Source organism: Pseudophryne corroboree, chromosome 2 (assembly GCF_028390025.1).
Source record: "Pseudophryne corroboree isolate aPseCor3 chromosome 2, aPseCor3.hap2, whole genome shotgun sequence".
Taxonomy (NCBI): Eukaryota; Metazoa; Chordata; class Amphibia; order Anura; family Myobatrachidae; genus Pseudophryne; species Pseudophryne corroboree.
The window spans coordinates 34,570,264-34,592,992 of NC_086445.1; the positions used below are offsets into that span (position 1 = coordinate 34,570,264).

At 47.5% G+C, this 22,729-nt stretch overlaps 2 protein-coding genes and 1 pseudogene across 30 annotated transcripts in view; 2 read left to right on the forward strand and 1 right to left on the reverse strand.

Moving 5' to 3' along the window:
* The window catches only part of LOC134994743 (zinc finger protein 436-like), a 497,924-nt gene that overhangs the window by 167,483 nt on the left and 307,712 nt on the right, over nucleotides 1–22,729 (reverse strand). For 10 of the 16 annotated variants that reach the window (XM_063951021.1, XM_063951012.1, XM_063951011.1 and 7 more), the window contains exon 1: nucleotides 3,399–3,794. The exons of 4 other annotated variants lie outside the window; for them this stretch is intronic. The gene's annotated coding sequence lies outside the window, so the exon portion shown is untranslated. Of the gene's footprint in view, nucleotides 1–3,273; nucleotides 3,368–3,398; nucleotides 3,795–22,729 lie in introns of those variants that run through there. 2 more of the 16 variants (XM_063951001.1, XM_063951002.1) reach the window with 2 other exon arrangements.
* The window catches only part of LOC134994942 (oocyte zinc finger protein XlCOF7.1-like), a 189,198-nt gene continuing 170,302 nt past the window's right edge, over nucleotides 3,834–22,729 (forward strand). For 5 of the 14 annotated variants that reach the window (XM_063951028.1, XM_063951043.1, XM_063951033.1 and 2 more), the window contains exons 1-6: nucleotides 3,836–4,164; nucleotides 15,148–15,290; nucleotides 16,041–16,226; nucleotides 16,515–16,626; nucleotides 19,460–19,560; nucleotides 19,676–19,748. In XM_063951028.1, the coding sequence (XP_063807098.1) occupies nucleotides 15,171–15,290; nucleotides 16,041–16,226; nucleotides 16,515–16,626; nucleotides 19,460–19,560; nucleotides 19,676–19,748 (592 nt within the window). In that variant the 5' untranslated portion in view covers nucleotides 3,836–4,164; nucleotides 15,148–15,170. Of the gene's footprint in view, nucleotides 4,165–15,147; nucleotides 15,291–16,040; nucleotides 16,227–16,514; nucleotides 16,627–19,459; nucleotides 19,561–19,675; nucleotides 19,749–22,729 lie in introns of all 14 variants that reach the window. The other 9 variants (XM_063951049.1, XM_063951046.1, XM_063951047.1 and 6 more) reach the window with 5 other exon arrangements.
* LOC135052286 (5S ribosomal RNA) lies at nucleotides 10,567–10,685 on the forward strand (annotated as a pseudogene).

Here is a 22,729-nt window from a genome sequence, read left to right on the forward strand (position 1 = left end):
GTCTCACCTAGCCTTCTGGCTTCAGTACCACAATATAGTGTGGAATAATACCCCTTTTCTTGTAGTAGGAGGGGTAATTTAATTATCACCTGCTGGAATACAGCTTGTGAATTTTTTCCCATACTGCCTCCTTGTCGGAGGGAGACCTTGGTAAAGCAGACTTCAGGAGCCTGCAAAGGGGAAACGTCTCGACATTCCAATCTGTACCCCTGGGATACTACTTGTAGGATCCAGGGGTCCTGTACGGTCTCAGCGCCATGCTGAGAACTTGTCAGAAGCGGTGGAACGCTTCTGTTCCTGGGAATGGGCTGCCTGCTGCAGTCTTCTTCCCTTTCCTCTATCCCTGGGCAGATATGATCTTATAGGGACGAAAGGACTGAGGCTGAAAAGACGGTGTCTTTTTCTGCAGAGATGTGACTTAGGGTAAAAACGGCGGATTTTCCAGCAGTTGCCGTGGCCACCAGGTCCGATGGACCGACCCCAAATAACTCCTCTTCCTTTATACGGCAATACACCTTTGTGCCGTTTGGAATCTGCATCACCTGACCACTGTCGTGTCCATAACATCTTCTGGCAGATATGGACATCGCATTTACTCTTGATGCCAGAGTGCAAATATCCCTCTGTGCATCTCGCATATATAGAAATGCATCCTTTAAATGCTCTATAGTCAATAAAATACTGTCCCTGTCAAGGGTATCAATATTTTTAGTCAGGGAATCCGACCAAGCCACCCAGCTCTGCACATCCAGGCTGAGGCGATCGCTGGTCGCAGTATAACACCAGTATGTGTGTATATACTTTTTATGATATTTTCCAGCCTCCTGTCAGCTGGTCCTTGAGGACGGCCCTATCTATAGATGGTACCGCCACTTGTTTTGATAAGCGTGTGAGCGCCTTATCCACCCTAAGGGGTGTTTCCCAACGCGCCCTAACTTCTGGCGGGAAAGGGTATACCGCCCATAATTTTCTATCGGGGGGAACCCACGCATCATCACACACTTTATTTAATTTATCTGATTCAGGAAAAACTACGGTAGTTTTTTCACATCCCACATAATACCCTCTTTTGTGGTACTTGTAGTATCAGAAATATGTAACACCTCCTTCATTGCCTTTAACGTGTGGCCCTAATAAGGAATACGTTTGTTTATTCACCGTCGACACTGGATTCAGTGTCCCTGTCTGTGTCTGTGTCGACCGACTAAAGTAAACGGGCGTTTTAAAAACCCCTGACGGTGTTTTTGAGACGTCTGGACCGGTACTAATTGTTTGTCGGCCGTCTCATGTCGTCAACCGACCTTGCAGCGTGTTGACATTATCACGTAATTTCCTAAATAAGCCATCCATTCCGGTGTCGACTCCCTAGAGAGTGACATCACCATTACAGGCAATTGCTCCGCCTCCACACCAATATCGTCCTCATACATGTCGACACACACGTACCGACACACAGCAGACACACAGGGAATGCTCTTAACGAAGACAGGACCCCACTAGCCCTTTGGGGAGACAGAGGGAGAGTTTGCCAGCACACACCAAAAGCGCTATATATGACAGGGATAGCCTTATAATAAGTGCTCCCTGTATAGCTGCTTTTATAATATAATTTTTGCCACTATTTTGCCCCCCCTCTCTTGTTTTACCCTGTTTCTGTAGTGCAGTGCAGGGGAGAGATCTGGGAGCCGTCCTGACCAGCGGAGCTGTGTAAGGAAAATGGCGCTGTGTGCTGAGGAGATAGGCCCCGCCCCTTTTCCGGCGGGCTCGTCTCCCGCTCTTTAGTGTATTCTGGCAGGGGTTAAATATCTCCATATAGCCCCGGAGGCTATATGTGAGGTATTTTTTAGCCAAATAGGTTTTCATTTGCCTCCCAGGGCGCTCCCCTCCCAGCGCCCTGCACCCTCAGTGACTGCCGTGTGAAGTGTGCTGAGAGGAAAATGGCGCACAGCTGCAGTGCTGTGCGCTACCTTTAGAAGACTGAGGAGTCTTCTGCCGCCGATTCTGGACCTCTTCATGTTTCAGCATCTGCAAGGGGGCCGGCGGCGAGGCTCCGGTGACCATCCAGGCTGTACCTGTGATCGTCCCTCTGGAGCTGATGTCCAGTAGCCAAGAAGCCAATCCATCCTGCACGCAGGTGAGTTCACTTCTTCTCCCCTAAGTCCCTCGTTGCAGTGATCCTGTTGCCAGCAGGACTCACTGTAAAATAAAAAACCTAAGCTAAACTTTCTCTAAGCAGCTCTTCAGGAGAGCCACCTAGATTGCACCCTTCTCGGCCGGGCACAAAAATCTAACTGGCTTGGAGGAGGGTCATAGGGGGAGGAGCCAGTGCACACCACCTGATCGGAAAGCTTTACTTTTGTGCCCTGTCTCCTGCGGAGCCGCTATTCCCCATGGTCCTTTCAGGAACCCCAGCATCCACTAGGACGATAGAGAAATGGGATTTCCCTGCAGCTCCAGAGTGTAACAAAAGCATGGTGGCCTCTTATAGCGTCCTCAAACATGGCCGCATCATAGGCTCTTCGTTATATGAGCAGTTAGACACACACGGGCCGGCAGTTACACACATTATGGGGCAGATGTATTAACCTGGAGAAAGCATAAGGAAGTGATAAACTAGTGATTATGTGCAAGGTGATAAAGGCACCAGCCAATCAGCTCCAATATGTAAATTAACAGTTAGGATCTGATTGGCTGGTGCCTTTATCACCTTGCACATATCACTGGTTTATCACTTCCTTATGCCTTCTCAAGGTAAATACATTTGTCCCCCTATGAGCAGTTAGATACACCCACAGGCTGGCGGTTACACATGCATACCCTCCAACTGTACCTTTTTAACAGGTACAGTACCTTTTTGGCTTTACAAACTCCCATTGAAAGTACCCTGGCCACGCCCCTTTCCCTTATTTGTACCAATTTTTATGTGTAAAATGTTGGAGAGTATGCACACATTATATGAGCAGCTAGCAACACACACGAGTTAGCAGTTACACACACGGGCTAGCAGTTACATACGTTATATGAGCAGTTAGATACACACGGGCCAGCAGTTACACACGTTATATGAGCAGCTATAAAATCACACAGGTAGGCCGTTACACACGTTATATGAGCAGTTAGATACACACAGGCTGGCAATTACGTTATATGAGCAGTTAGATACACACGGGCCGGCAGTTACACGCGTTATATGAGCAGCTATAAAATCACACAGGTAGGCTGTTACACACGTTATATGAGCAGTTAGATGCACACAGGCTGGCAATTACATACGTTATATGAGCAGTTAGATACACACGGTCCGGCAGTTACACAAGTTATAGGAGCAGTTAGATAGACACGGACTGGCAGTTACCCACGATACATAGGCTATGGGATGGCAGTTAGACGTTACATACCTACCGGGAAGCCAGGTGTCACCGCCGTCGCTATGGAGACACCGCACAGGCTCTAGCTGCTCTCTTACCGGTTACCGCGATCTTGGTAGGCCGCAGGCGGGACAACAAGAAGCGTTATCAATCAAAACGGCTACCGTAACATAACTAGCTCCTCCTATGAAACGGCCAGAGAACCTCTGATAGGTCGAGCTCCCTATCACTCAAACAGTGGGCAGGGCGGCGCGCTTTCCAGGTGACGAAAACCTTTAGTGGGCGGGTCCCTCGCCTGCTATTGGTTCTCGCCACAATGGTTATGGGTGAGCAGGTTTGCGTCACCCGCCAATCACGCTCTGGCAGTGATTGGTCGCCTAGCAACGGCAGCGAAGGGCGTAGTTAGATCACGTGATAACACAGCCGTTACGTCCCTCTCCAAGCCGTAAAAAAAATATAGTAGAGTCGGTGGAGTCTATTCTCTCTTCTAGGACAGGACCGAGGTCCTCCTCAGGAGGGGAATCTAGATGCTACTGTATCTTTTATACGGCTTGGAGAGGGACCTGGAAAGCTCGGCGCCCCGCCTACTTTTTAAGTGACAGGGCGCACGACCTATCAGAGGTTCTCTGGCCGTTTCATAGGAGGAGCCAGTTATGCTACGGTCGCCGTTTTGATTGATAACGCTTCTTGTTGACCCGCCTGCGGCCTACCAAGATCGTGGTAACCGGTAAAAGAGCAGCCCGGGCCTGTGCGGTGTCTCCATAGCGACGGCGGTGACACCTTGGCATCTTTGCGGGTATGTAACGTGTAACTGCTAGCCCGTGTCTATCTAACTGCCAGCCCGTGTCTATCTAACTGCTCGCATAACATATGTAACTGCCAGCCCGTGTATATCTAACTGCTCATATAACGTATGTAACTGCCAGCCCGTGTCTATCTAACTTCTCATATAACGTATGTAACTGCCAGCCCGTGTGTATCTAACTGCTCATATAACGTATGTAACTGCCAGCCCGTGTCTATCTAACTTCTCATATAACGTATGTAACTGCCAGCCCGTGTGTATCTAACTGCTCATATAACGTATGTAACTGCCAGCCCGTGTCTATCTAACGGCTCCTATAACGTATGTAACTGCCAACCGGTGTGTGTCACTAGCTGGTCATATGTGTGTAATTTAACTGTCCTATAACGTGTGTAACTGCCGACCCATGTGTATCTAACTGCTCCTATAACGTGTGACCCGCCCGCCCATGTGTATCTAACTGCTCATATAACGTGTGACCCGCCCGCCCATGTGTATCTAACTGCTCATATAACGTGTGAACTGCCAGCTCGTGTCTAACTGCTCATATAATGTGTGTAACTGACAACCGGTGTCTGTCACTAGCTGCTCACGTGTGTAATTTAACTGCTCCTGTAACGTGTGTAACTGCCGACCCATGTGTGTCACTAGATGCTCATGTAACGTGTGTAACTACAATCCGGTGTGTGTCACTAGCTGTTCAAATGTGTGTTTCTAACTGCTCATATAACGTGTGAACTGCCAGCTCGTGTCTAACTGCTCATATAATGTGTGTAACTGACAACCGGTGTCTGTCACTAGCTGCTCACGTGTGTAATTTAACTGCTCCTGTAACGTGTGTAACTTGCGACCCATGTGTGTCACTAGATGCTCATATAACGTGTGTAACTTGCGACCCATGTGTGTCACTAGATGCTCATATAACGTGTGTAACTGCTGGCCCGTGTGTATTTATAGCTGCTCGTATAACGTGTGTAACTGCTGGCCCGTGTGTATTTATAGCTGCTCGTATAACGTGTGTAACTGCTGGCCCGTGTGTATTTATAGCTGCTCGTATAACGTGTGTAACTGCCAGCTCTTGTCTAACTGCTCATATAACGTGTGTAACTGCCGGCCCGTATTTGTCACTAGCTGCTTATCTAACACGTGTCACTAGCTGCTCATGAAACGCGTGTAACTGGCGGCCCGTGTGTGTCACTAGCTGCTCATTTCAGCAGCAGGTTACATTGGTTTCCACAGGGAAACATTGGGGTGTAGAGTGGATCTGGATCCAGAGGCACCAACAGGCAAAGCTTTAGCTGTCCCAGGATGCATTGAGGCCTCTTCTATAACCCCGCCTCCAGGCACTGAGAGCTCAGTTTTTGAGTTGGGGCAGCAGCTGGTCACTGAACAGGGGGGCTGCGCTGGGCAGCCCTGAAAGCTTGAAAGAATTTGACTTTGCTTGAGCTGGCTGCACTGTAAGTCAGGGTTACATTCAGCGCTGCAGCTTCATCGGGATCGGGTCTGAAGATCGACAATGTTTTGGTCGATCACTATAGGTTGACAGGGTTTCTAGGTTGACATGTGCTAGGTCAAAAGGTCGATGTGAGTTTTTTTTTTTTAATTCTTTTTTTGAACTTTTTCATACTTAACGATCCACGAGGGCTACGATTGGAACGGTAATCTGAGCGCAGCGAGCCATCCGCCGGGCCACGGTGCACTAATTTGGTTTCCCGGTCACTGTATGCAGAAAACGACACACGCAAAAAAACCGCATGTCGATCTTTTGACCTGTCGACCTAGAAACCCTGTCGCCCTTCAAACCCTGTCGACTTGATGATCCACATCCGCTTCATCACCTCCCAAGCGGCGCCGCACACTCCCGTTGGCCTGATTTCTGGGTACCTGCAGCGGAGGCGTCCCGACTTGGGCACGGTCGCAGACTGCTCTCTGGGATCGCGTGGCTGCTACGGGGGGCAGGTAAGAGGGTCTGCTAGGCGGGACCGCCATTAAACCTCGATCCATCCACGGTCTGGGGAGATGGACCACGGCGCTGGCGTGGACATTGTCACTGGGCAGGGACCCCACTAGACCACCAGGGCATCGGAGCACAGGTCAGATGTATTAACACCAGTTTGGTAAGGCTACACAGTACCTGGGGTTAAAGACCAGCATAGTGCAGTCTGCGCTTAACCTGTAGCCCCTCCCCCGGCCCAGGGCGCCATTTCCTTACAGATTTCCCGCCCTGGAGCTGCCTCACACTCTCCCTCACAGAGACTCTGGGCGCCATCTTACAGAGAGCAGCAGGTCTCCGGGATTGCTGGGTAAGGTCTCCCAGGTAAAGCCGCCTGTTTACAGCGCTGTGCCTTTTATATTCACTTGAGTATCCTACATGTCTTAGAGACAGCGTGAGTTGAGAAAAAGTGTACATTGCAGAGTATATTGGACCTGATCACTAGGGTGCGTTTTATTTGCTTCCCTGCGATCAGGTAGTCGCCGCCTACAGGGGTAGGGGGAATTCACTGTGCAGGGGTGCAATCGCATATGCAGCAGAGACTCTGCACAGCCCAGGACTTACTCACCTGCTGCAGTGATTGGGGCCGGAGCTGACGTCAGACACCCTCCCGACAAACGCCTGGATCCTCCTGCGTTTTTCTGGACACTCCTCTAAAACGGTCATTGCCACCCACAAACAGCCCCTTCCTGTCAGTCACCTTGTGATCGCCCATTCGATAATTTTTTTTCGCACCATCCCGTCACTGCGGATCGAGTCGCCTGTGCATTGTGGTGCATACACTTGCGCAGTTCAGACCTGACCGCAGGCTGTACGGAAATGCAGCCATGTCTGAATTACCCCCATTGTACGAGTATTCTGCCATATTCTCCGGTCTGAGATTGTGTTGTGATATATAGTGCAGCTTTATTGTGATAATAACTTCTGCATTGCATGTGACTGTGTGTGCCTTTATCTGCTGTATGGTTTCACTTTTTCAGTGTTTCCCAGATATAACCGTCACTATATTCTGTACCGTGGGCTAGGTGCATTTGGGTCATACAATATAATGTGCACAGAGTTTATGTATATCCTATATAAGTATATTACTCCTGTGTTACAGTCACATTATACCTGTCTTATTTCACAGGTTATTGTATTGGTCTTGCTCTGTAATCGTACTATGTAAGTCCAATTGTTTACATGGGGGGTCATTCTGAGTTGATCGCTTGCTAGCAGTTTTTAGCAGCCATGCAAACGCTATGCCGCCGCCCACTGAGAGTGTATTTTAGCTTAGCAGAAGTGCGAACGTTTTTATCGCAGAGCGCCTGCACAAATTTTCGTGTAGTTTCAGAGTAGCTCAAAACCTACTCAGCGCTTGCGATCACTTCAGACTAAAAGTTAATAGTGTAGTCTTTTGATTCTGCTCTCTAAAATCCGTGAGAACTCAACAAGACAGGCTGCTCTGAATGGAAGTGAACAAGCCCGTGACCGGGTGAAACGCGTTTTCCTTGTGGGCACCTTGCCTGCCCGACATTTGAATGGGTGATATTTAATGCCTTACTGATGCCTGTCTGACATTTTGAATGGGTGATATTTATTGCCTTTCTCATTAAGTATTTATGCTTTAGCTGAATATATTTTTTGTGCCTCTGAAACAATCTCTGTCACCAATATTGCTGGTACCTCCAGCTGGGCTGTATTGCATATGTGTGTACTCCCTATGTGGGTACATTGTGATACTGACTTGTGATAAGGGTGGGCAATTTGTGGCCCCGCATTCCCTGCGGGCACCCCGCCTACCTACTGGTTGAAGGGGTGACACCTAAACTTTTATCTGCTTTATCTGATTAAGCCTTCACTCTTCAGCTAAATATTGAGGTTTTCAGCAAATAATCCTGTTATTTACATTGCTGATGTTCCCAGTGAATGAGTACAACATATTCGCCTAATTCTTTGTTTATACACATCAAGAAATATTATTTCTTTATATTCAATGTAACAGGGACAGGTGTTTTGCTTATGCACATCAAGGGATATTATCTCTTTGTATTCAATGTAACAGGGACAGGTGTTGTGCGATCCCGCATTGAGTCTGCCCTAGGCAGTTTCAAACTGTGTGTATGATGTTTTTGTCCCTCTGAGGGCATGTCACCCAGGGGATTACTATAGAGGTGACAATCCATCGGTCTCACACATTATTTCATGTCAAATTAGCAACAACTGTTGTTGACGGTAAAATTCTTTGCCACTGTTACTAGTGATTTCTAAGGTTTTTTGGTATATCATACAAGTTCGTTGGTAGTTAAATACTACTAGGGTCTGTTATGCACAAGTAACGCCATACCTACTCAGTGATCGCAAAAACGCGCTACAGCGTGTATTTTACCCGCTTTTGATGTCTAGGGACTCACTTATCTAAAATGGGAGGGTCCCCGGGGACGCGCTCCGCAGCAGCAAATACTCCGGGACATTTAGCAGATGGACGCGCTCATCTGAATCTCTGAGATCGCGCCAGCCAGTCAGCGGGACGCAGGAGGTGACTGGCTGTTTCCTCAACCAATCACCTCCTGTAGTCTCCAGCCAATCATCCCTGCAGCGTCTCCCGCCAGTCCGCCCGCTTTGAATTCTCCTCCCCGCAGACATGGGCTCCGCCACCAGCACATGGATGAATCTGTGCTGCAGCGCTGACAGACTGGCCCCGCTCATCTCCACCTCCTCCCCGCTAATATAGTGTCATTAGTGCAGAGATGACACAGGATGCAGAGTAAGGAAGAGCTACCCACCAATGTCCCGGCAGCAGAAGAAGAGGAGCCGGCGGGGGACGACAGTGCTGCAGCTGCGGCAGAGGAGAGCGCACCCGTCATCACTGATTAGGAGAAGCAAGAGAATGGGGGGGAGTGGAACTCCGTGCCGGGAGATGGGGAGAAGATCACTACTACTGCTGCTGGAGGAGCAGGGGACCCGGAGACCAGCACAGAGTTTGTACACCCGGAAGGTGGCTGGGGATGGCTGGTCATGCTCTCCGCCATGTGGTGCAATGGGTCCGTCTTTGGCATCCAGAACACAAGCGGGGTCATATTCGTGGTCCTGATCCAGGAGTTTGGGTCCAAGAATGAACCTCAGCTCACGTTTAAAACAGGTGATTGGGGCTGGCGGGTGTCCAGACATGGCACAGTACACGGTGCTCTGCCCGAGTGAGGGAGTGGGATACTGTAACATTCACTTCATTAGGAAACCTTTGCCCAATTTTCTATGCTTACACATAAACAGTGTTTATAAGGAAACCTGTCAGTGTCACATAATGTTATTACTGGTGTCTTATTGTCTTATGTTGGTAGAGGTACATGTGCCCAGTTCCCGTGCCAGCATCACTTTAAAAAAGATTGATGGATACAAATACAGCATATACATTTCACTATTATATGTAAGCATTCTCATCTTATGTACAGTAGTAACTAGATTATCACACTGCAATCTGGTTACTGCAATGTGCCTCGGTGCTCTACCTGGCGCAATGTGTATAACGTGCTCTGCCTGGCGCAGTGTGCATAGGAGGTTCTACCTGGTGCAATGTGTATAAGCGGCACTACTGTGTGGTGTAATGTGAATTGGCACTATTATGTGGTCACGCCCCTTCCCCGTGAATCCACGCCCCTAAATTTTTGCAGCGCGCCTGCGGCGCGCATTTCCTATACTTTGCGATCTGGGAGGTGGAACACCAATTCCCTTTCTGCCTAAGGGCACCAAAATGTCTAGTTACACCTCTGAAGCAAGGTGTCCTGTATGCTACACAGCCCAGCAGCATTGTCACCCCATCCCCCCACCTTGCAACACTTTTGTAGTGTCCAAACAAGATTAAGATTAAAAAGAACCTTCATTCTGATGGGACCCAGAAAAAGACCGTTAGGACCCCAATCTTTAAAAGTGAGGGGTCCCTGGGACCCACTTTTTTTGGGGCTCAGTGCGATCACTGCCTACTTAGTGAATAGGTACCAATTACAAGAATTTATCAGTATTTTCATGGTTATCATTATAAAATATTTTCTCGTCATTTTGGTACCTGCTTGATCATCCGTTACAATTACTAGGATCCATTAGTATTCAAACAACCCAGGTGACCGAAAGGGACTCACTGTATTCAATTCAATTGTTTTTTTTAACATCTCCTCTACCCTCAATTATCTTCTTGCTTTTCTTCCTTCTGTGAACTCTCATCCACGATTCTGGTGAGCGTGTCCCCTCAAGGGACGCGTCTCTTCAGTCTAACGTGGACAGCAGATTCACACTTACCCGACTGTGGCCATTCTCCTTCTCAACGAAGTCCTCGTACTCTTTTTTTTTTTTTTTTTTTTTTTTCCTGAGGAGGAACCAATCCTTCCGTTTCGGTGCACTCTCATTGGTGGTATAGGGTCAGTTCTTTCTACGACCATACCCCTACGTTCACGCCCAATCTCGTCCGATCTTGGAAGCTAAACGGAGGTGGGCTGGGTCAGTACCTAGACAGGCGACTGCTAGGGAATACCCGGTGAAGTAGGAAGACTTCCTTCCCTATAGAAACAACACCAACAGCAGTATCACCACTTATACTTAATCCTACTACCTCCTGAACCTCATTCGTCACAATTTACCTATCCATAACAGTGGCAAACTAATAGAATTGTTTAGTAGTGTGTGGGCTCTTCCACTCACGAACTTAACCCAATTCAGGGCTGCATTAATACAAACTCAGTTTGTACAGATCTTTGGCAGACGGAGGCAGCATAGTATGTAGCTACTTTCCGATATGCAATTATCCAGGCATAATTAAGATCTGAACATTTTACAATTTTTGGGAGACACATCTCCCATTAGGCATATCAATGGCTACTTCTGTCTAATTTGTCTTGTTGAGTTCTCGCGTATTTTAGAGAGCAGAATCAAAAGACTACACTATTAACTTTTAGGCACTTCATTTATCAACGAACACTTAGATAATTAAACAAGAGTGCGCCCAAACAAGAGTCATACTTCTCTCCTTGTGTATATACAATTCTTTCTCTTTTTTGACTCTGGGCGCACCGCCATACGGACAGATAGGAATTTCCAATAATTATTGTCCATCTCTGGCCCTTATATGATTACGTTTGTACTCTGAATCTAGGTCAGTGCAGGATCCAAAACCCTCCCATTCTATCACTTCAGACTATTCAGTTCCGGATTTGACGTCACACCCGCTCAGCATTCACCCAGCCACGCCTGCGTTTTCCCTGGCACGCCTGCGTTTTTCCGAACACTCCCTGAAAACTCCCACTTCATGTCAATCACTCTGCAGCAACCATGCATCGCTAGACCCTGTGCAAAACTGCATCGTTCGTTGTGCCCGTACGTTGCGCGTGTGCATTGCGCCGCATACGCAGAACTTCCGGGTTTTTTTTAGCGTGATCGCTGCGAACAAATGCAGCTAGCAATCAACTCGGAATGACCACCATTGTGCAATGTCTAACAAAGGACACTTAATCTGCTGAAGCTCCTGCAACAGGCAGTGCATGCTCGGTGGATTTATCAGAGGGGGAATTATTGCATTAGGGTCTCTGTACTGCGTGTCATGCACCTCCCAGTCAGTCCGCAGCCCCTGCACTTAGGGCGTCATTCTGACCCGTTTGCTCGCTGCTTTTTATCGCAGCCGAGCGAACGGGTACCCACTGTGCATGCGCCGTAGTGCGCCGGTGCATGCCAGACGGCCATAGCTGGTCTGCGATCGCCTCTGCCTGATTGACAGACAGAGGCGGGAGGGGGCGGAACGGCGGCGTTTGGCCGCCATTTCGTGGGCGCGGTCCGGCCAATGCAGGCGTGGCCGGACCGTGTGGGGGACGGCCCGCAGCGGCTACGGGCCGGGGAGCGACGAGTAGCTCCCGGCCAGCATGCTAAAGCTGCGCTGGTCGGGAGCTACCCTTGAAGTGCAAAGGCATCGCCGCTGTGCGATGCCTTAGCACTACTGCGGGGGGCGGCACTGACATGCGGGGCGGACTAGCCCTGTGCTGGGCGTCCCCCCGCATGTCCGTGTAAATGATCATAGCTGTGCTAAATTTAGCACAGCTACGATCATCTCGGAATGAGGGCCTTAGTCAGGAGCCACCATGTGCAGCATTCTCTACCCTGCTGGGTACGCTGGTGGAGCGCCTTGCGCCCTCTATGGAGCCGCCTGTTCAATTACCCCAACAAATTGTCCCTATGGTTAATCCGCCTTGGGCGGAAAATTTATCTAACCAACTGCAACATCTAAACCAGTGATTTAAACTAAAAAAACAATTTCCCCAGCGCAAATTAAAGGATGATAAGAATTATGAATCAAAAAATGTTTTTAAACATATGTTTTTTATTTGGAAAAAGAATTAATATTTGTTGAGAAACAACATGATTATTAAGCTAGTGCACCCGCCCTGCAGTTAATAATTTAGAGACTGTATATGCATTTGAAAGAACCGAGCAAAAATTGGTGTTAATTCACCCTTTTTATGTTACATGTAGTTTGTCTTTTGTTTGTGTTTACCGGTAATAGGTTGTTTCACTAGCTTAATAATCATGTTGTTTCTCAACAAATACGAATTCTTTTTCCAAATAAAAAACATATGTTTAAAAACATTTTTTGATTCATAATTCTTATCATCCTATAATTTGCGCTGGGGAAATTTGTTTTTTTAGTTTAAATCTCTACTTGTGGGGTTTGGTAGTGACCCCACCTCCTTCAGCAGCATTTTTAGGAAAACTTGCCTTATTTTTAGCGCAGTGTCATTACCCCCTTTTTTTATTTGAACATCTAAACCAGTCTCTGGTTGGACAGAAATCTACCTCGAGTCACTCCCGTGCCCCTGGTCCTTCTAAGCGGGCTGCTTCCTCCTCACAGTCTACAAACCTCTCTGATGTCTCATCTGAAGAGGAGGAGGAGCGTACGGTCCTGTCATACACTGAATCCTGTGTTACTGACGAGGAATCTCCCTTATTGATAACTCTCCCTGCCCTGGTGGTTGCTCTAAAGCATATCCTTCAAATCACAGATAAGGAGGATTCCACTACTGTGGCTAAGAAAACTGATAAGTTTAAACAGCAGAAGGTGGTTAAAACTGTTTTTTACCTCATTCTGATCATTTAGTGGACATCAGACGGGAACCCTGGTCTAACACAGGGAAGAAATTCTCTATTCCCAATCGGGCCTTGGCTCGCTACCCTCTACCTGCAGAGTTGTGTCACAAATGGGAGACTCTGCTGCCGGTGGATTCTTAGGTCACCCACCTCATGGTGTCATCCACTCTGACTGTCACCTCACTGAGGGAGCCGACGGATAAGCGTGTGGAGGGATGCCTGAAATCTGTATACTCCCTTACAGGACCTATTCATAGACCCACTATAGCTGCCTCTTGGGCTGCAAAAGGTATTGAGGCATGGGTTCAGGCCACCGCTTCTTATTACATTCAAGAGGTGTCCTCTGAGGCGGGAGTATTGGCCCATACTATCCGGTTTGTTGGACCATCTTGGGCGGCCCGCCGTAGCGCGTCTGCAGAACAATTGTGCAAGGCGGCTATGCGGTCCTCAGTGAAGACGTATTTTAGGTTCTATGCCTTTGATACCTTCACCTCCCAGGTTGCTTCCTTTGGACACTGGATTCTCCCTTGAGGAACTGCTTTAGGACATCCCTGCTGTTTCCCTGTGAAAACCAATGTAACCTGCTGCAGAAAAGTAGAGTTATGGTAGACTTACCATTGTTAACTATTTCTGCGGGGTACGTTGGGTTCCACAGGGCGCGCCCACCCTGACGCACCTAGCTTCTTTGGGTTTGTATGGCATTGTCCACTGGTACCTTCTCCTGTCGTGAGAATGTGTTTCTATGTGCCTTCTCTCTTGCCTGCTCAGGCACTGGACTGGTTAACGAAACTGAGCACAGTGCCTGGGGGTGGGGTTATAGAGGAGGCCACAATGCATCCTGAGACAGCCTAAAGCGTAAACCTGTTGGTGCCTCTGGATCCAGATCCACTCTACACCCCGATGTTTCCCTGTGGAATCCAATGTACCTCCCAGAAAGAGTTAACAATGGTAAGTCTACCATAACTCTCCTTATAATGCATGTAACTATAGTAACTGCTCGTATAACGCGTGTAATTGCCGGCCCGTGTGTCACTAGCTGCTCATATAACATAACTGCCGGCCCGTGTGTGTCACTAGTTGCTTATGTAACGCATGTATCTGCCAGCCCGTGTCTATCTAACTGCTCATATAATGCATGTAACTGCCATGCCAGCCTGTGTCTATCTACTGTAACTGCTCATATAACGTGTGTAACTGCCGGCCCGTGTGTGTCACTAGCTGCTCATATAACGTGTGTAACTGCCAGCCCGTGTCTGTCTAACTGCTCATATAACGTGTGTAACTGCCGGCCCGTGTGTATCCAACTGCTCATATAACGTGTGTAACTGCCGGCCCGTGTGTGTCACTAGCTGCTAACGAAGAGCTGATGATGCGGCCATGTTTGAGGACGCTGTAAGAGGCCACCAATATTTGTTACACTCAGGAGCTGCGTGGGAAATCACATAATCTCTACATTAGAGTATTATTATCCTTTATATGGCGCCACAAGGGTTCCACAGCGCCCAATTACAGAGTACATAAACAAATGATCAAAACTGTAAAACAACAACTTACACTTGAATACAATATACAGTAGGACAAGTACAGGGTATATAACCATAGCTGCATCAGCAGATGACCCTGAAATAAGTATCAGGGTGGCAGAAAAACGTGGGATTTGGTGCAGTTGGAGACTATTAAAGTAAGAAAAGGATAAGCACATGAGGGAAGAGGGCCCTGCTCGTCAGAGCTTACATTTGGTGTACAGTACCGTGAGTGACTGACCCTGATGTCTTCTGTGCCCGGAATAGGTGGGTGATGCGGCTCCCTCTATGTGGCAGAGACTCTGGGAGCAAATGACATATATGGAGCTGACAGAACATTGTATTCCCTTCCCTTAGGAGACGTCACCTGAAGACCAGCCATGGAGGTCCAGGTCCTGGAACATATCCGGCACTCGCTACTGAGTGACAGAAACAAAGACCTGATCATAGACAAGCTGCTGAGTCTCACCATGGAGATTATCTGTCTGCTGACTAGAGAGGTGAGAGGCGCTAGATACCTCACTGTTCTATTTACTAGCGGAACTACAGGGCACAGTGCCCGGGGTAGTAGCATCTGGAATTCTTTCCATTATAGTGCACCTCTTGTCAGTATACCATGCAGGCAGCCATTTTGTGGGCTGAACAAGTACTTATTGCCATGTAACCTGTCAATTCACTATGAATGGGTGACAGCTCTGAGGTATGAGGCACCAAGTGTCAGATATGTCATGTCTCTGTGATGTCACTGGTGCATAGCTGACTGGCGACATTCTCATAAATAGTAATTCAGATCCCCAGTTGGCTACTTCCATCATGTGTGGGCAGTCGGTGTACTGTATGATATACTTTTTCCTCCCACCATGCTAGTTGTACAACACACAGTACAGGTTGCCGCCATTTCCCTGTCCGTCTTCCACTCTCTCCTGTGTCTGACTATAAGAGGCGTCACTTTCCTGTCACACGTCTGTTATACACGACAAGTCTTCTTCAGGGGTTTATGCTATAAAGTGACATTTTCCCACAGAGATACAGCAGTGGCCCCCAGGAATTGTGGGTAGGAGAAGGCAGATCCCTCTGTGTGTGTCTTCTGCCTCTTATGGTTACAGCCATATATACACACAGCCTGTGTTACACAGAGATGGTGCAGGGCTGCTATCCGCCTATATACAGCTGGGATTAGCTTGCTGTATATGAGGATGTTACTATATTATATACATAGGGCGGCATCTTACATATTGGTGCTCTCATAGGATTTCATTGTTGTGAGAAAGTCGGGTGACCAGGTGACAGACATCAGCGGCCCCCCTGTGTCAGACAGAAGCAGCGGCACCCAGAGTCCAAACACGGAGGCTCCGCCTCATGCACCAACAGTGGAGAGGATCCGTGACAGGAATATCCAGGCACCTACTGAGGTATATCACAGAGAGACAGGAAAGGTGAGCGCTCTCATTGTACATAAAGCTGTATATTCCCAGGGAGAACGCTGTTTGTTTTGTTTGTTCTTTTATTTCTTTACATAATTGCTATGTAGACGTTTAGTGACTGATTTATGTTGTGCTAAAGTAACCATGCTGATGCATCACTGGAGCACTGGTGATTGGTCAGGACGCACTCTGTAATTGATCCCTGACCCATCGTCTGCCATTGTGCCCTGCAGTGGAATGTATTACACGGTACTCCTACGTGTGGGGGTAAGTCATGTGACCAGCTCTCCTATGCTGCAGGTGCCTGGGAAGTGTAAGGATGTGGAGGTCTCGTTCTCTGTGACAGAGTGGGACTGTTCAGGCGGACACAAGGACGTTGTAATGGACCCTCCGCAGCTGCGTGACTCAGTGGGTAAGAGGACGTCTCTCGGGGTGTGTGATTCTATCCTGTCACTTCTCTCCGCCCCTCTCCCGGCTGTTTGGCTGTTACTGATCACTGCAGTTTGGACCTAATTGGCCTCCATTCCCTCTGCATGTGAGTCCATAGCGACTGCCAATTCCAGCTGACACCTGATAACGATCTATCGGATGCTGGGGGCTGGTGGAAGGTTGGATGATAAACTCTTCCCCCCGAGAAATTTGTTACTGAATCAAACTGAAAGAGCATCAGGAGTAGGACACATAGTAGTGATGGGAGACTAACTATACCGAGATAAACTGGAAAATCAATTAATGTGATACTGCTAGGGGCAATATGTTTTTAAACACGCTAAATGATAATTACTTAGCTCAATTATTCGAGGAACTAACTAGGTACAATGCAATCTTAGACCTGGTATTAACTAACAATGGGGAATTGGTATCAAATATTGAAGTAGGAGAGCCCATAGGTAACAGCGACCACAATATGGTCACATTCAATATCAGTTTTCATAAGCAGTCCTATACTGGCTCAACTAGGACTCTAAACTTTAGCAAAGCCAACTTTGATATGATGAAGGAAGCGTTAAGGGACATTGAATGGGAAATTCTGTTTCAAGGAAAAAATACTACAGAGAAATGGGATATATTAAAATCACTGCTAATTAATAATACTCGTAAATGTATTCCCACCAGCAGCAAAAAAAGGAATAAAAATCCCAAACCAATGCGGTTTAACAAAAATATAAAGGAATTAATGGACAAAAAAAATGAGCATTTAAAAAATACAAATCTGAGGGGGGTGTGGAGTCATTCCAGCACTATAAAGACTGTAACAAAATATGCAAAAAAGGAATAAGAGCGGCTAAAGTAGAAACTGAAAAACTAGTTGCAAAGGAAAGCAAAGAGAATCCCAAAACTTTTTTTAAGTACATCAACCGCAAGAGACTAAAGAAGAGTTTAGGCCCTTTAAAGGACAAGAGGGGAGTCTTAATCAAAAATGATAATGACATAGCAAACAAGCTAAACAAGTTTTTTTCAACGGTATTTACCAGAGAGGACCAAATTCTGGGTCTAACACAAAAACTCAACAAAGATAATGTCCCACTGCTAAATGCTTATTTATGTGAGGAGTTAGTCTGTGACCGATTAAAAAAGTTAAAGATTAATAAGTTACCTGGTCCAGATGGAAGTCACCCGAGAGTTCTTACGGAGCTGCACGCTGAACTAGCAAGACCTCTATTTTTGATCTTTATGGATTCTGTTAAATCTGGTATGGTTCCCAAAGGCTGGCGTATAGCGGAGGTAGTGCCGATATTCAGAAAGGAGAGCAAAACTGAACCAGGTAATTATAGACCAGTTAGTCTTACATCTATAGTGGGAGAATACCTTCCAATACTTCCAAGGGACAGTATTCAAAAGTTCCTTGAAGCAAATAAGGTCATTAAAAGGAACCAACATGGATTTGTGAAGGACAGATCACTTCAAACCAACTTACTTGGCTTTTATGAAACAGTAAGTGCGAACCTTGATCAGGGTAAGGAGGTGGATGTAATCTTTTTAGACTTTGCCAAAGCTTTCGACACTGTACCACACATGCGTCTTATCTATAAGCTACAAGAAATAAGGCTAGGGAGCTTAATATGCACTTGGGTTAGTAATTGGTTAGATAATAGGGAGCAGCGCGTTGTGGTCAATGGATCATTTTCAAATTGGACTAAAGTACTAAGTGGTGTGCCACAAGGGTCTGTACTTGGACCACTTTTGTTCAACATTTTCATTAACGACCTAACAGTAGGTCTAGAGAGCATGATGTCAATTTTCGCAGACTACTCCAAATTGTGTAAGGTTATAAATACGGAGGGGAAACCAGAGTCTCTTCAGAACGACTTAACTAAACTGGAAGCATGGGCGGCAAAATGGAGAATTAAATTAAACACAGACAAGTGTAAGGTAATGCACTGTGGGGGCAAGACCAAAAATAACACCTACATACTAAATGGGGTAATTTTAGGGGATTCTGTACTGGAAAAAGACTTAGGGGTTCATATAGATAACAAATTAAGCAGCAGTACCCAAAGTAGGAGTGCAGCAAAGAAGGCTAATAAGATATTAGCATGCATAAAGCGGTGAACTGATGCAAGGGACGAGAGTATTATACTCCCATTATATAAATCATTAGTGAGGCCACTTCTTGAATACTGGGTGCAATTTTGGGCACCATATTACAAAAAAGGACATCCTGGAACTAGAAAAGGTTCAGAGGCGGGCGACCAAACTAATCAAGGGCATGGAGACGCTGGAATACGAGGAAAGGCTTGCAAGGCTAGGCATGTTTACATTGGAAAAGAGGAGACTAAGAGGGGACATACGTGTTTGGAATTCCCTGCCTGAGAGAGTAGTAACTGCGGACTCTGTCAACACCTTTAAGAATGGGTTAGATAAATTCCTTTTGGATAAAGATATTCAGGGTTATGGTGTGTAGTCACGCATTATAGTTAAAATAACTAGTCCTAACATAAAAATAACTAGTCCTATAATAGGACTGCATAGGAGACCACAAATAGGTTGAACTCGATGGACAATTGTCTTTTTTTTTTTTCAACCTTAGTTACTATGTTAGTTACTTTGTTACTATGTCTCTGGTCATGGTGACCCTCGGGGGGAGGGGGGGGGGGGGGTACACATCCCACCCAGATACATGTAACGGTGCAGGGCTGTGATTTACACCCGAGCCCTAGTGACAGGTGACCCTGTGCAGTGATATGTTCTGCTGTTATTACTAAGCATTGCTATATGGCTGTCATTGTCTGTTCTCCCCGCAGGTGAGTGTAGCTCTAGAAGCCCCCCAGGACGATGTGAGACCCCTCTGTACTCTGGGGATTATATAAAGGAAGAGAACCGGATTGTCATAGAGGATTATCAGGTAGCGGGACTGGCTGCATTATCTCTTCTGCATTATGTTACTCTCATATCCTTATCCTGTGTATCCTCCTGGTATAGACGCTCGGTGTAATAATATTTCTGTCCTTGTATGACAGGCTGAGCCGGGACACGGGGTGTATCACCCGCATTGTAAGGAAGAGGAGCCCGTCCCTGATCCCACCAGCTCAGGTGAGACCGCAGCGGGACTACATTATATAACGCATACATTGCGTGTTTTCTCTAACGTCCTAGTGGATGCTGGGAACTCCGTAAGGACCATGGGGAATAGCGGGCTCCGAAGGAGGCTGGGCACTCTAGAAAGATCTTAGACTACCTGGTGTGCACTGGCTCCTCCCACTATGACCCTCCTCCAAGCCTCAGTTAGATTTCGTGCCCGGCCGAGGTTGGATGCACACTAGGGGCTCTCCTGAGCTCTTAGAAAGTTATAGTCTTAGAATTTGTTTTTTTCAGTGAGACCTGCTGGCAACAGGCTCACTGCAGCGAGGGACTAAGGGGAGAAGAAGCGAACTCGCCTGCTTGCAGCCGGATTGGGCTTCTTAGGCTACTGGACACCATTAGCTCCAGAGGGATCGACCGCAGGCCCAGCCTTGATGTTCGGTCCCGGAGCCGCGCCGCCGTCCCCCTTACAGAGCCAGAAGCAGGAAGATGGTCCGGAAAATCGGCGGCATGAAGACGTCCTGTCTTCACCAAGGTAGCGCACAGCACTGCAGCTGTGCGCCATTGCTCCTCATACACACTTCACACTCCGGTCACTGAGGGTGCAGAGCGCTGGGGGGGGGGCGCTCTGAGGCAGCAATAAAAACACCTTGACTGGCTAAAATACCTCAATATATAGCCCCTGGGGCTATATATGAGGTAAATACCCCTGCCAGAATCCCAAAATAAGCGGGAGAATAGGCCGCGAAAAAGGGGCGGAGCCTATCTCCTCAGCACACTGGCGCCATTTTTCCCTCACAGCTCGGCTGGAAGGAAGCTCCCTGGCTCTTCCCTGCATTTCTACAATACAGTAAGAGGGAAAAAGAGAGGGGGGGGGCACTAAATTGGCATTGTATACAGTATAAGCAGCTATTAGGGACATAACTCAGTTAGTCCCTGTATATATATATAGCGCTCTGGTGTGTGCTGGCATACTCTTACTCTGTCCCCCCAAAGGGCTTTTGTGGGTCCTGTCCTCTATTTGAGCATTCCCTGTGTGTGTGGAGTGTGTCGGTACGGCTGTGTCGACATGTTTGAGGAGGATAATGATGTGGAGGGGGAGCAGATGCCTTTAGCAGAGATGTCACCCCCTGCGGGGCAGACACCTGAGTGGATGGTATTATGGCAAGAAATGAGTGCACGTATAGACTCCTTACATAAAAAATTTAACGACATGCCGACTGTGGGACAGCCGAGTCTTCAGCTCGTGCCGGTCCAAGGGTCTCAGAAGTCATCAGGGGCTCTAAAACGCCCGTTATCTCAGGTGGCACAAGTAGATGTCGACACGGATACTGACGCCAGTGTCGACGACGATGAGTCAAATTTAATGCCCGTTAAGGCCATTCGCTGCATGATTGAGGCAATGAAAGAGGTGTTAAATATTTCTGATTTACATCCAGGTACCACAAAAAAGGGTATTATGTTTGGGGAGAAAAAACTACCTGTAGTTTTTCCCCCGTCAGATGAATTAAATGAAGTGTGTGAAGAAGCGTGGGCTTCCCCTGATAAGAAATTGGTGATTCCTAAGAAATTACTAATGGCGTTCCCTTTCCCGCCAGAGGATAGGTTACGTTGGGAAACACCCCCAAGGGTGGATAAAGCGCTCACACGTTTGTCAAAAAAGGTGGCACTACCGTCCCAGGATACGGCCGCCCTTAAGGAACCTGCTGATAGAAGGCAGGAGGCGATCCTGAAGTCTGTATATACACACTCAGGCATTATTCTCAGACCAGCTATTGCGTCAGCATGGATGTGCAGTGCTGCCGCTGCATGGTCAGATAACCGGTCAGAAAATATTGACACACTAGACAGAGACACGATCCTGTTAACAATTGACCATATAAAAGACTCAGTCTTATACATGAGAGATGCACAGAGGGAAATCTGCCGGCTGGCATCTAAAGTAAGTGCACTATCTATCTCTGCTAGGAGATGTTTATGGACTCGCCAGTGGACTGGAGATGCAGATTCCAAAAGGCACATGGAAGTTTTGCCTTATAAAGGGGAGGAATTATTTGGGGATGGTCTCTCCGACCTAGTTTCCACAGCAACGTCTGGGAAGTCAGCATTTTTACCCCATGTCCCCTCGCAGCCTAAGAAGGCGCCATTTTATCAGGTTCAGTCCTTTCGATCCCAGAAAAATAAGCGGGGAAAAGGAGGGTCTTTTCTGTCAAGAGGCAGAGGCAGGGGAAAAAGGCTGCAGCAAACAGCAGGTTCCCAGGAACAAAAGTCCTCCCCCGCTTTCTCTTCCAAGTCCGCCGCATGACGGTGGGGCTTCACAAGCGGAGCCGGGTACGGTGGGGGCCCGCCTCAGGAATTTCAGCGATCAGTGGGTTCGCTCACAGGTGGATCCCTGGATCCTTCAAATAGTATCTCAAGGATACAGGCTGGAATTCGAGGCGATTCCACCCCGCCGTTTCCTAAAATCCGCCTTGCCGATTGCTCCCTCAGACAGGGAGGCAGTGCTAGCGGCAATTCACAAGCTGTATTCCCAGCAGGTGATAATCAAGGTACCCCTACTCCAACAAGGCCGGGGTTACTATTCCACACTATTTGTGGTACCGAAACCGGACGGTTCGGTGAGACCCATTCTAAATTTGAAGTCCTTGAACACATACATAAAAAAATTCAAGTTCAAGATGGAATCGCTCAGGGCGGTTATTGCAAGCCTGGACGAGGGGGATTACATGGTATCCCTGGACATCAAGGATGCTTACCTACATGTCCCCATTTACAATTCTCACCAGGAGTACCTCAGATTTGTGGTACAGGATTGCCATTACCAATTCCAGACGCTGCCGTTTGGACTTTCCACGGCACCGAGGGTATTTACCAAGGTTATGGCGGAAATGATGATACTCCTTCGAAAAAAGGGAGTTTTAATTATCCCATACTTGGACGATCTCCTAATAAAGGCACGATCCAAGGAACAGTTGTTAGTGGGAGTAGCACTA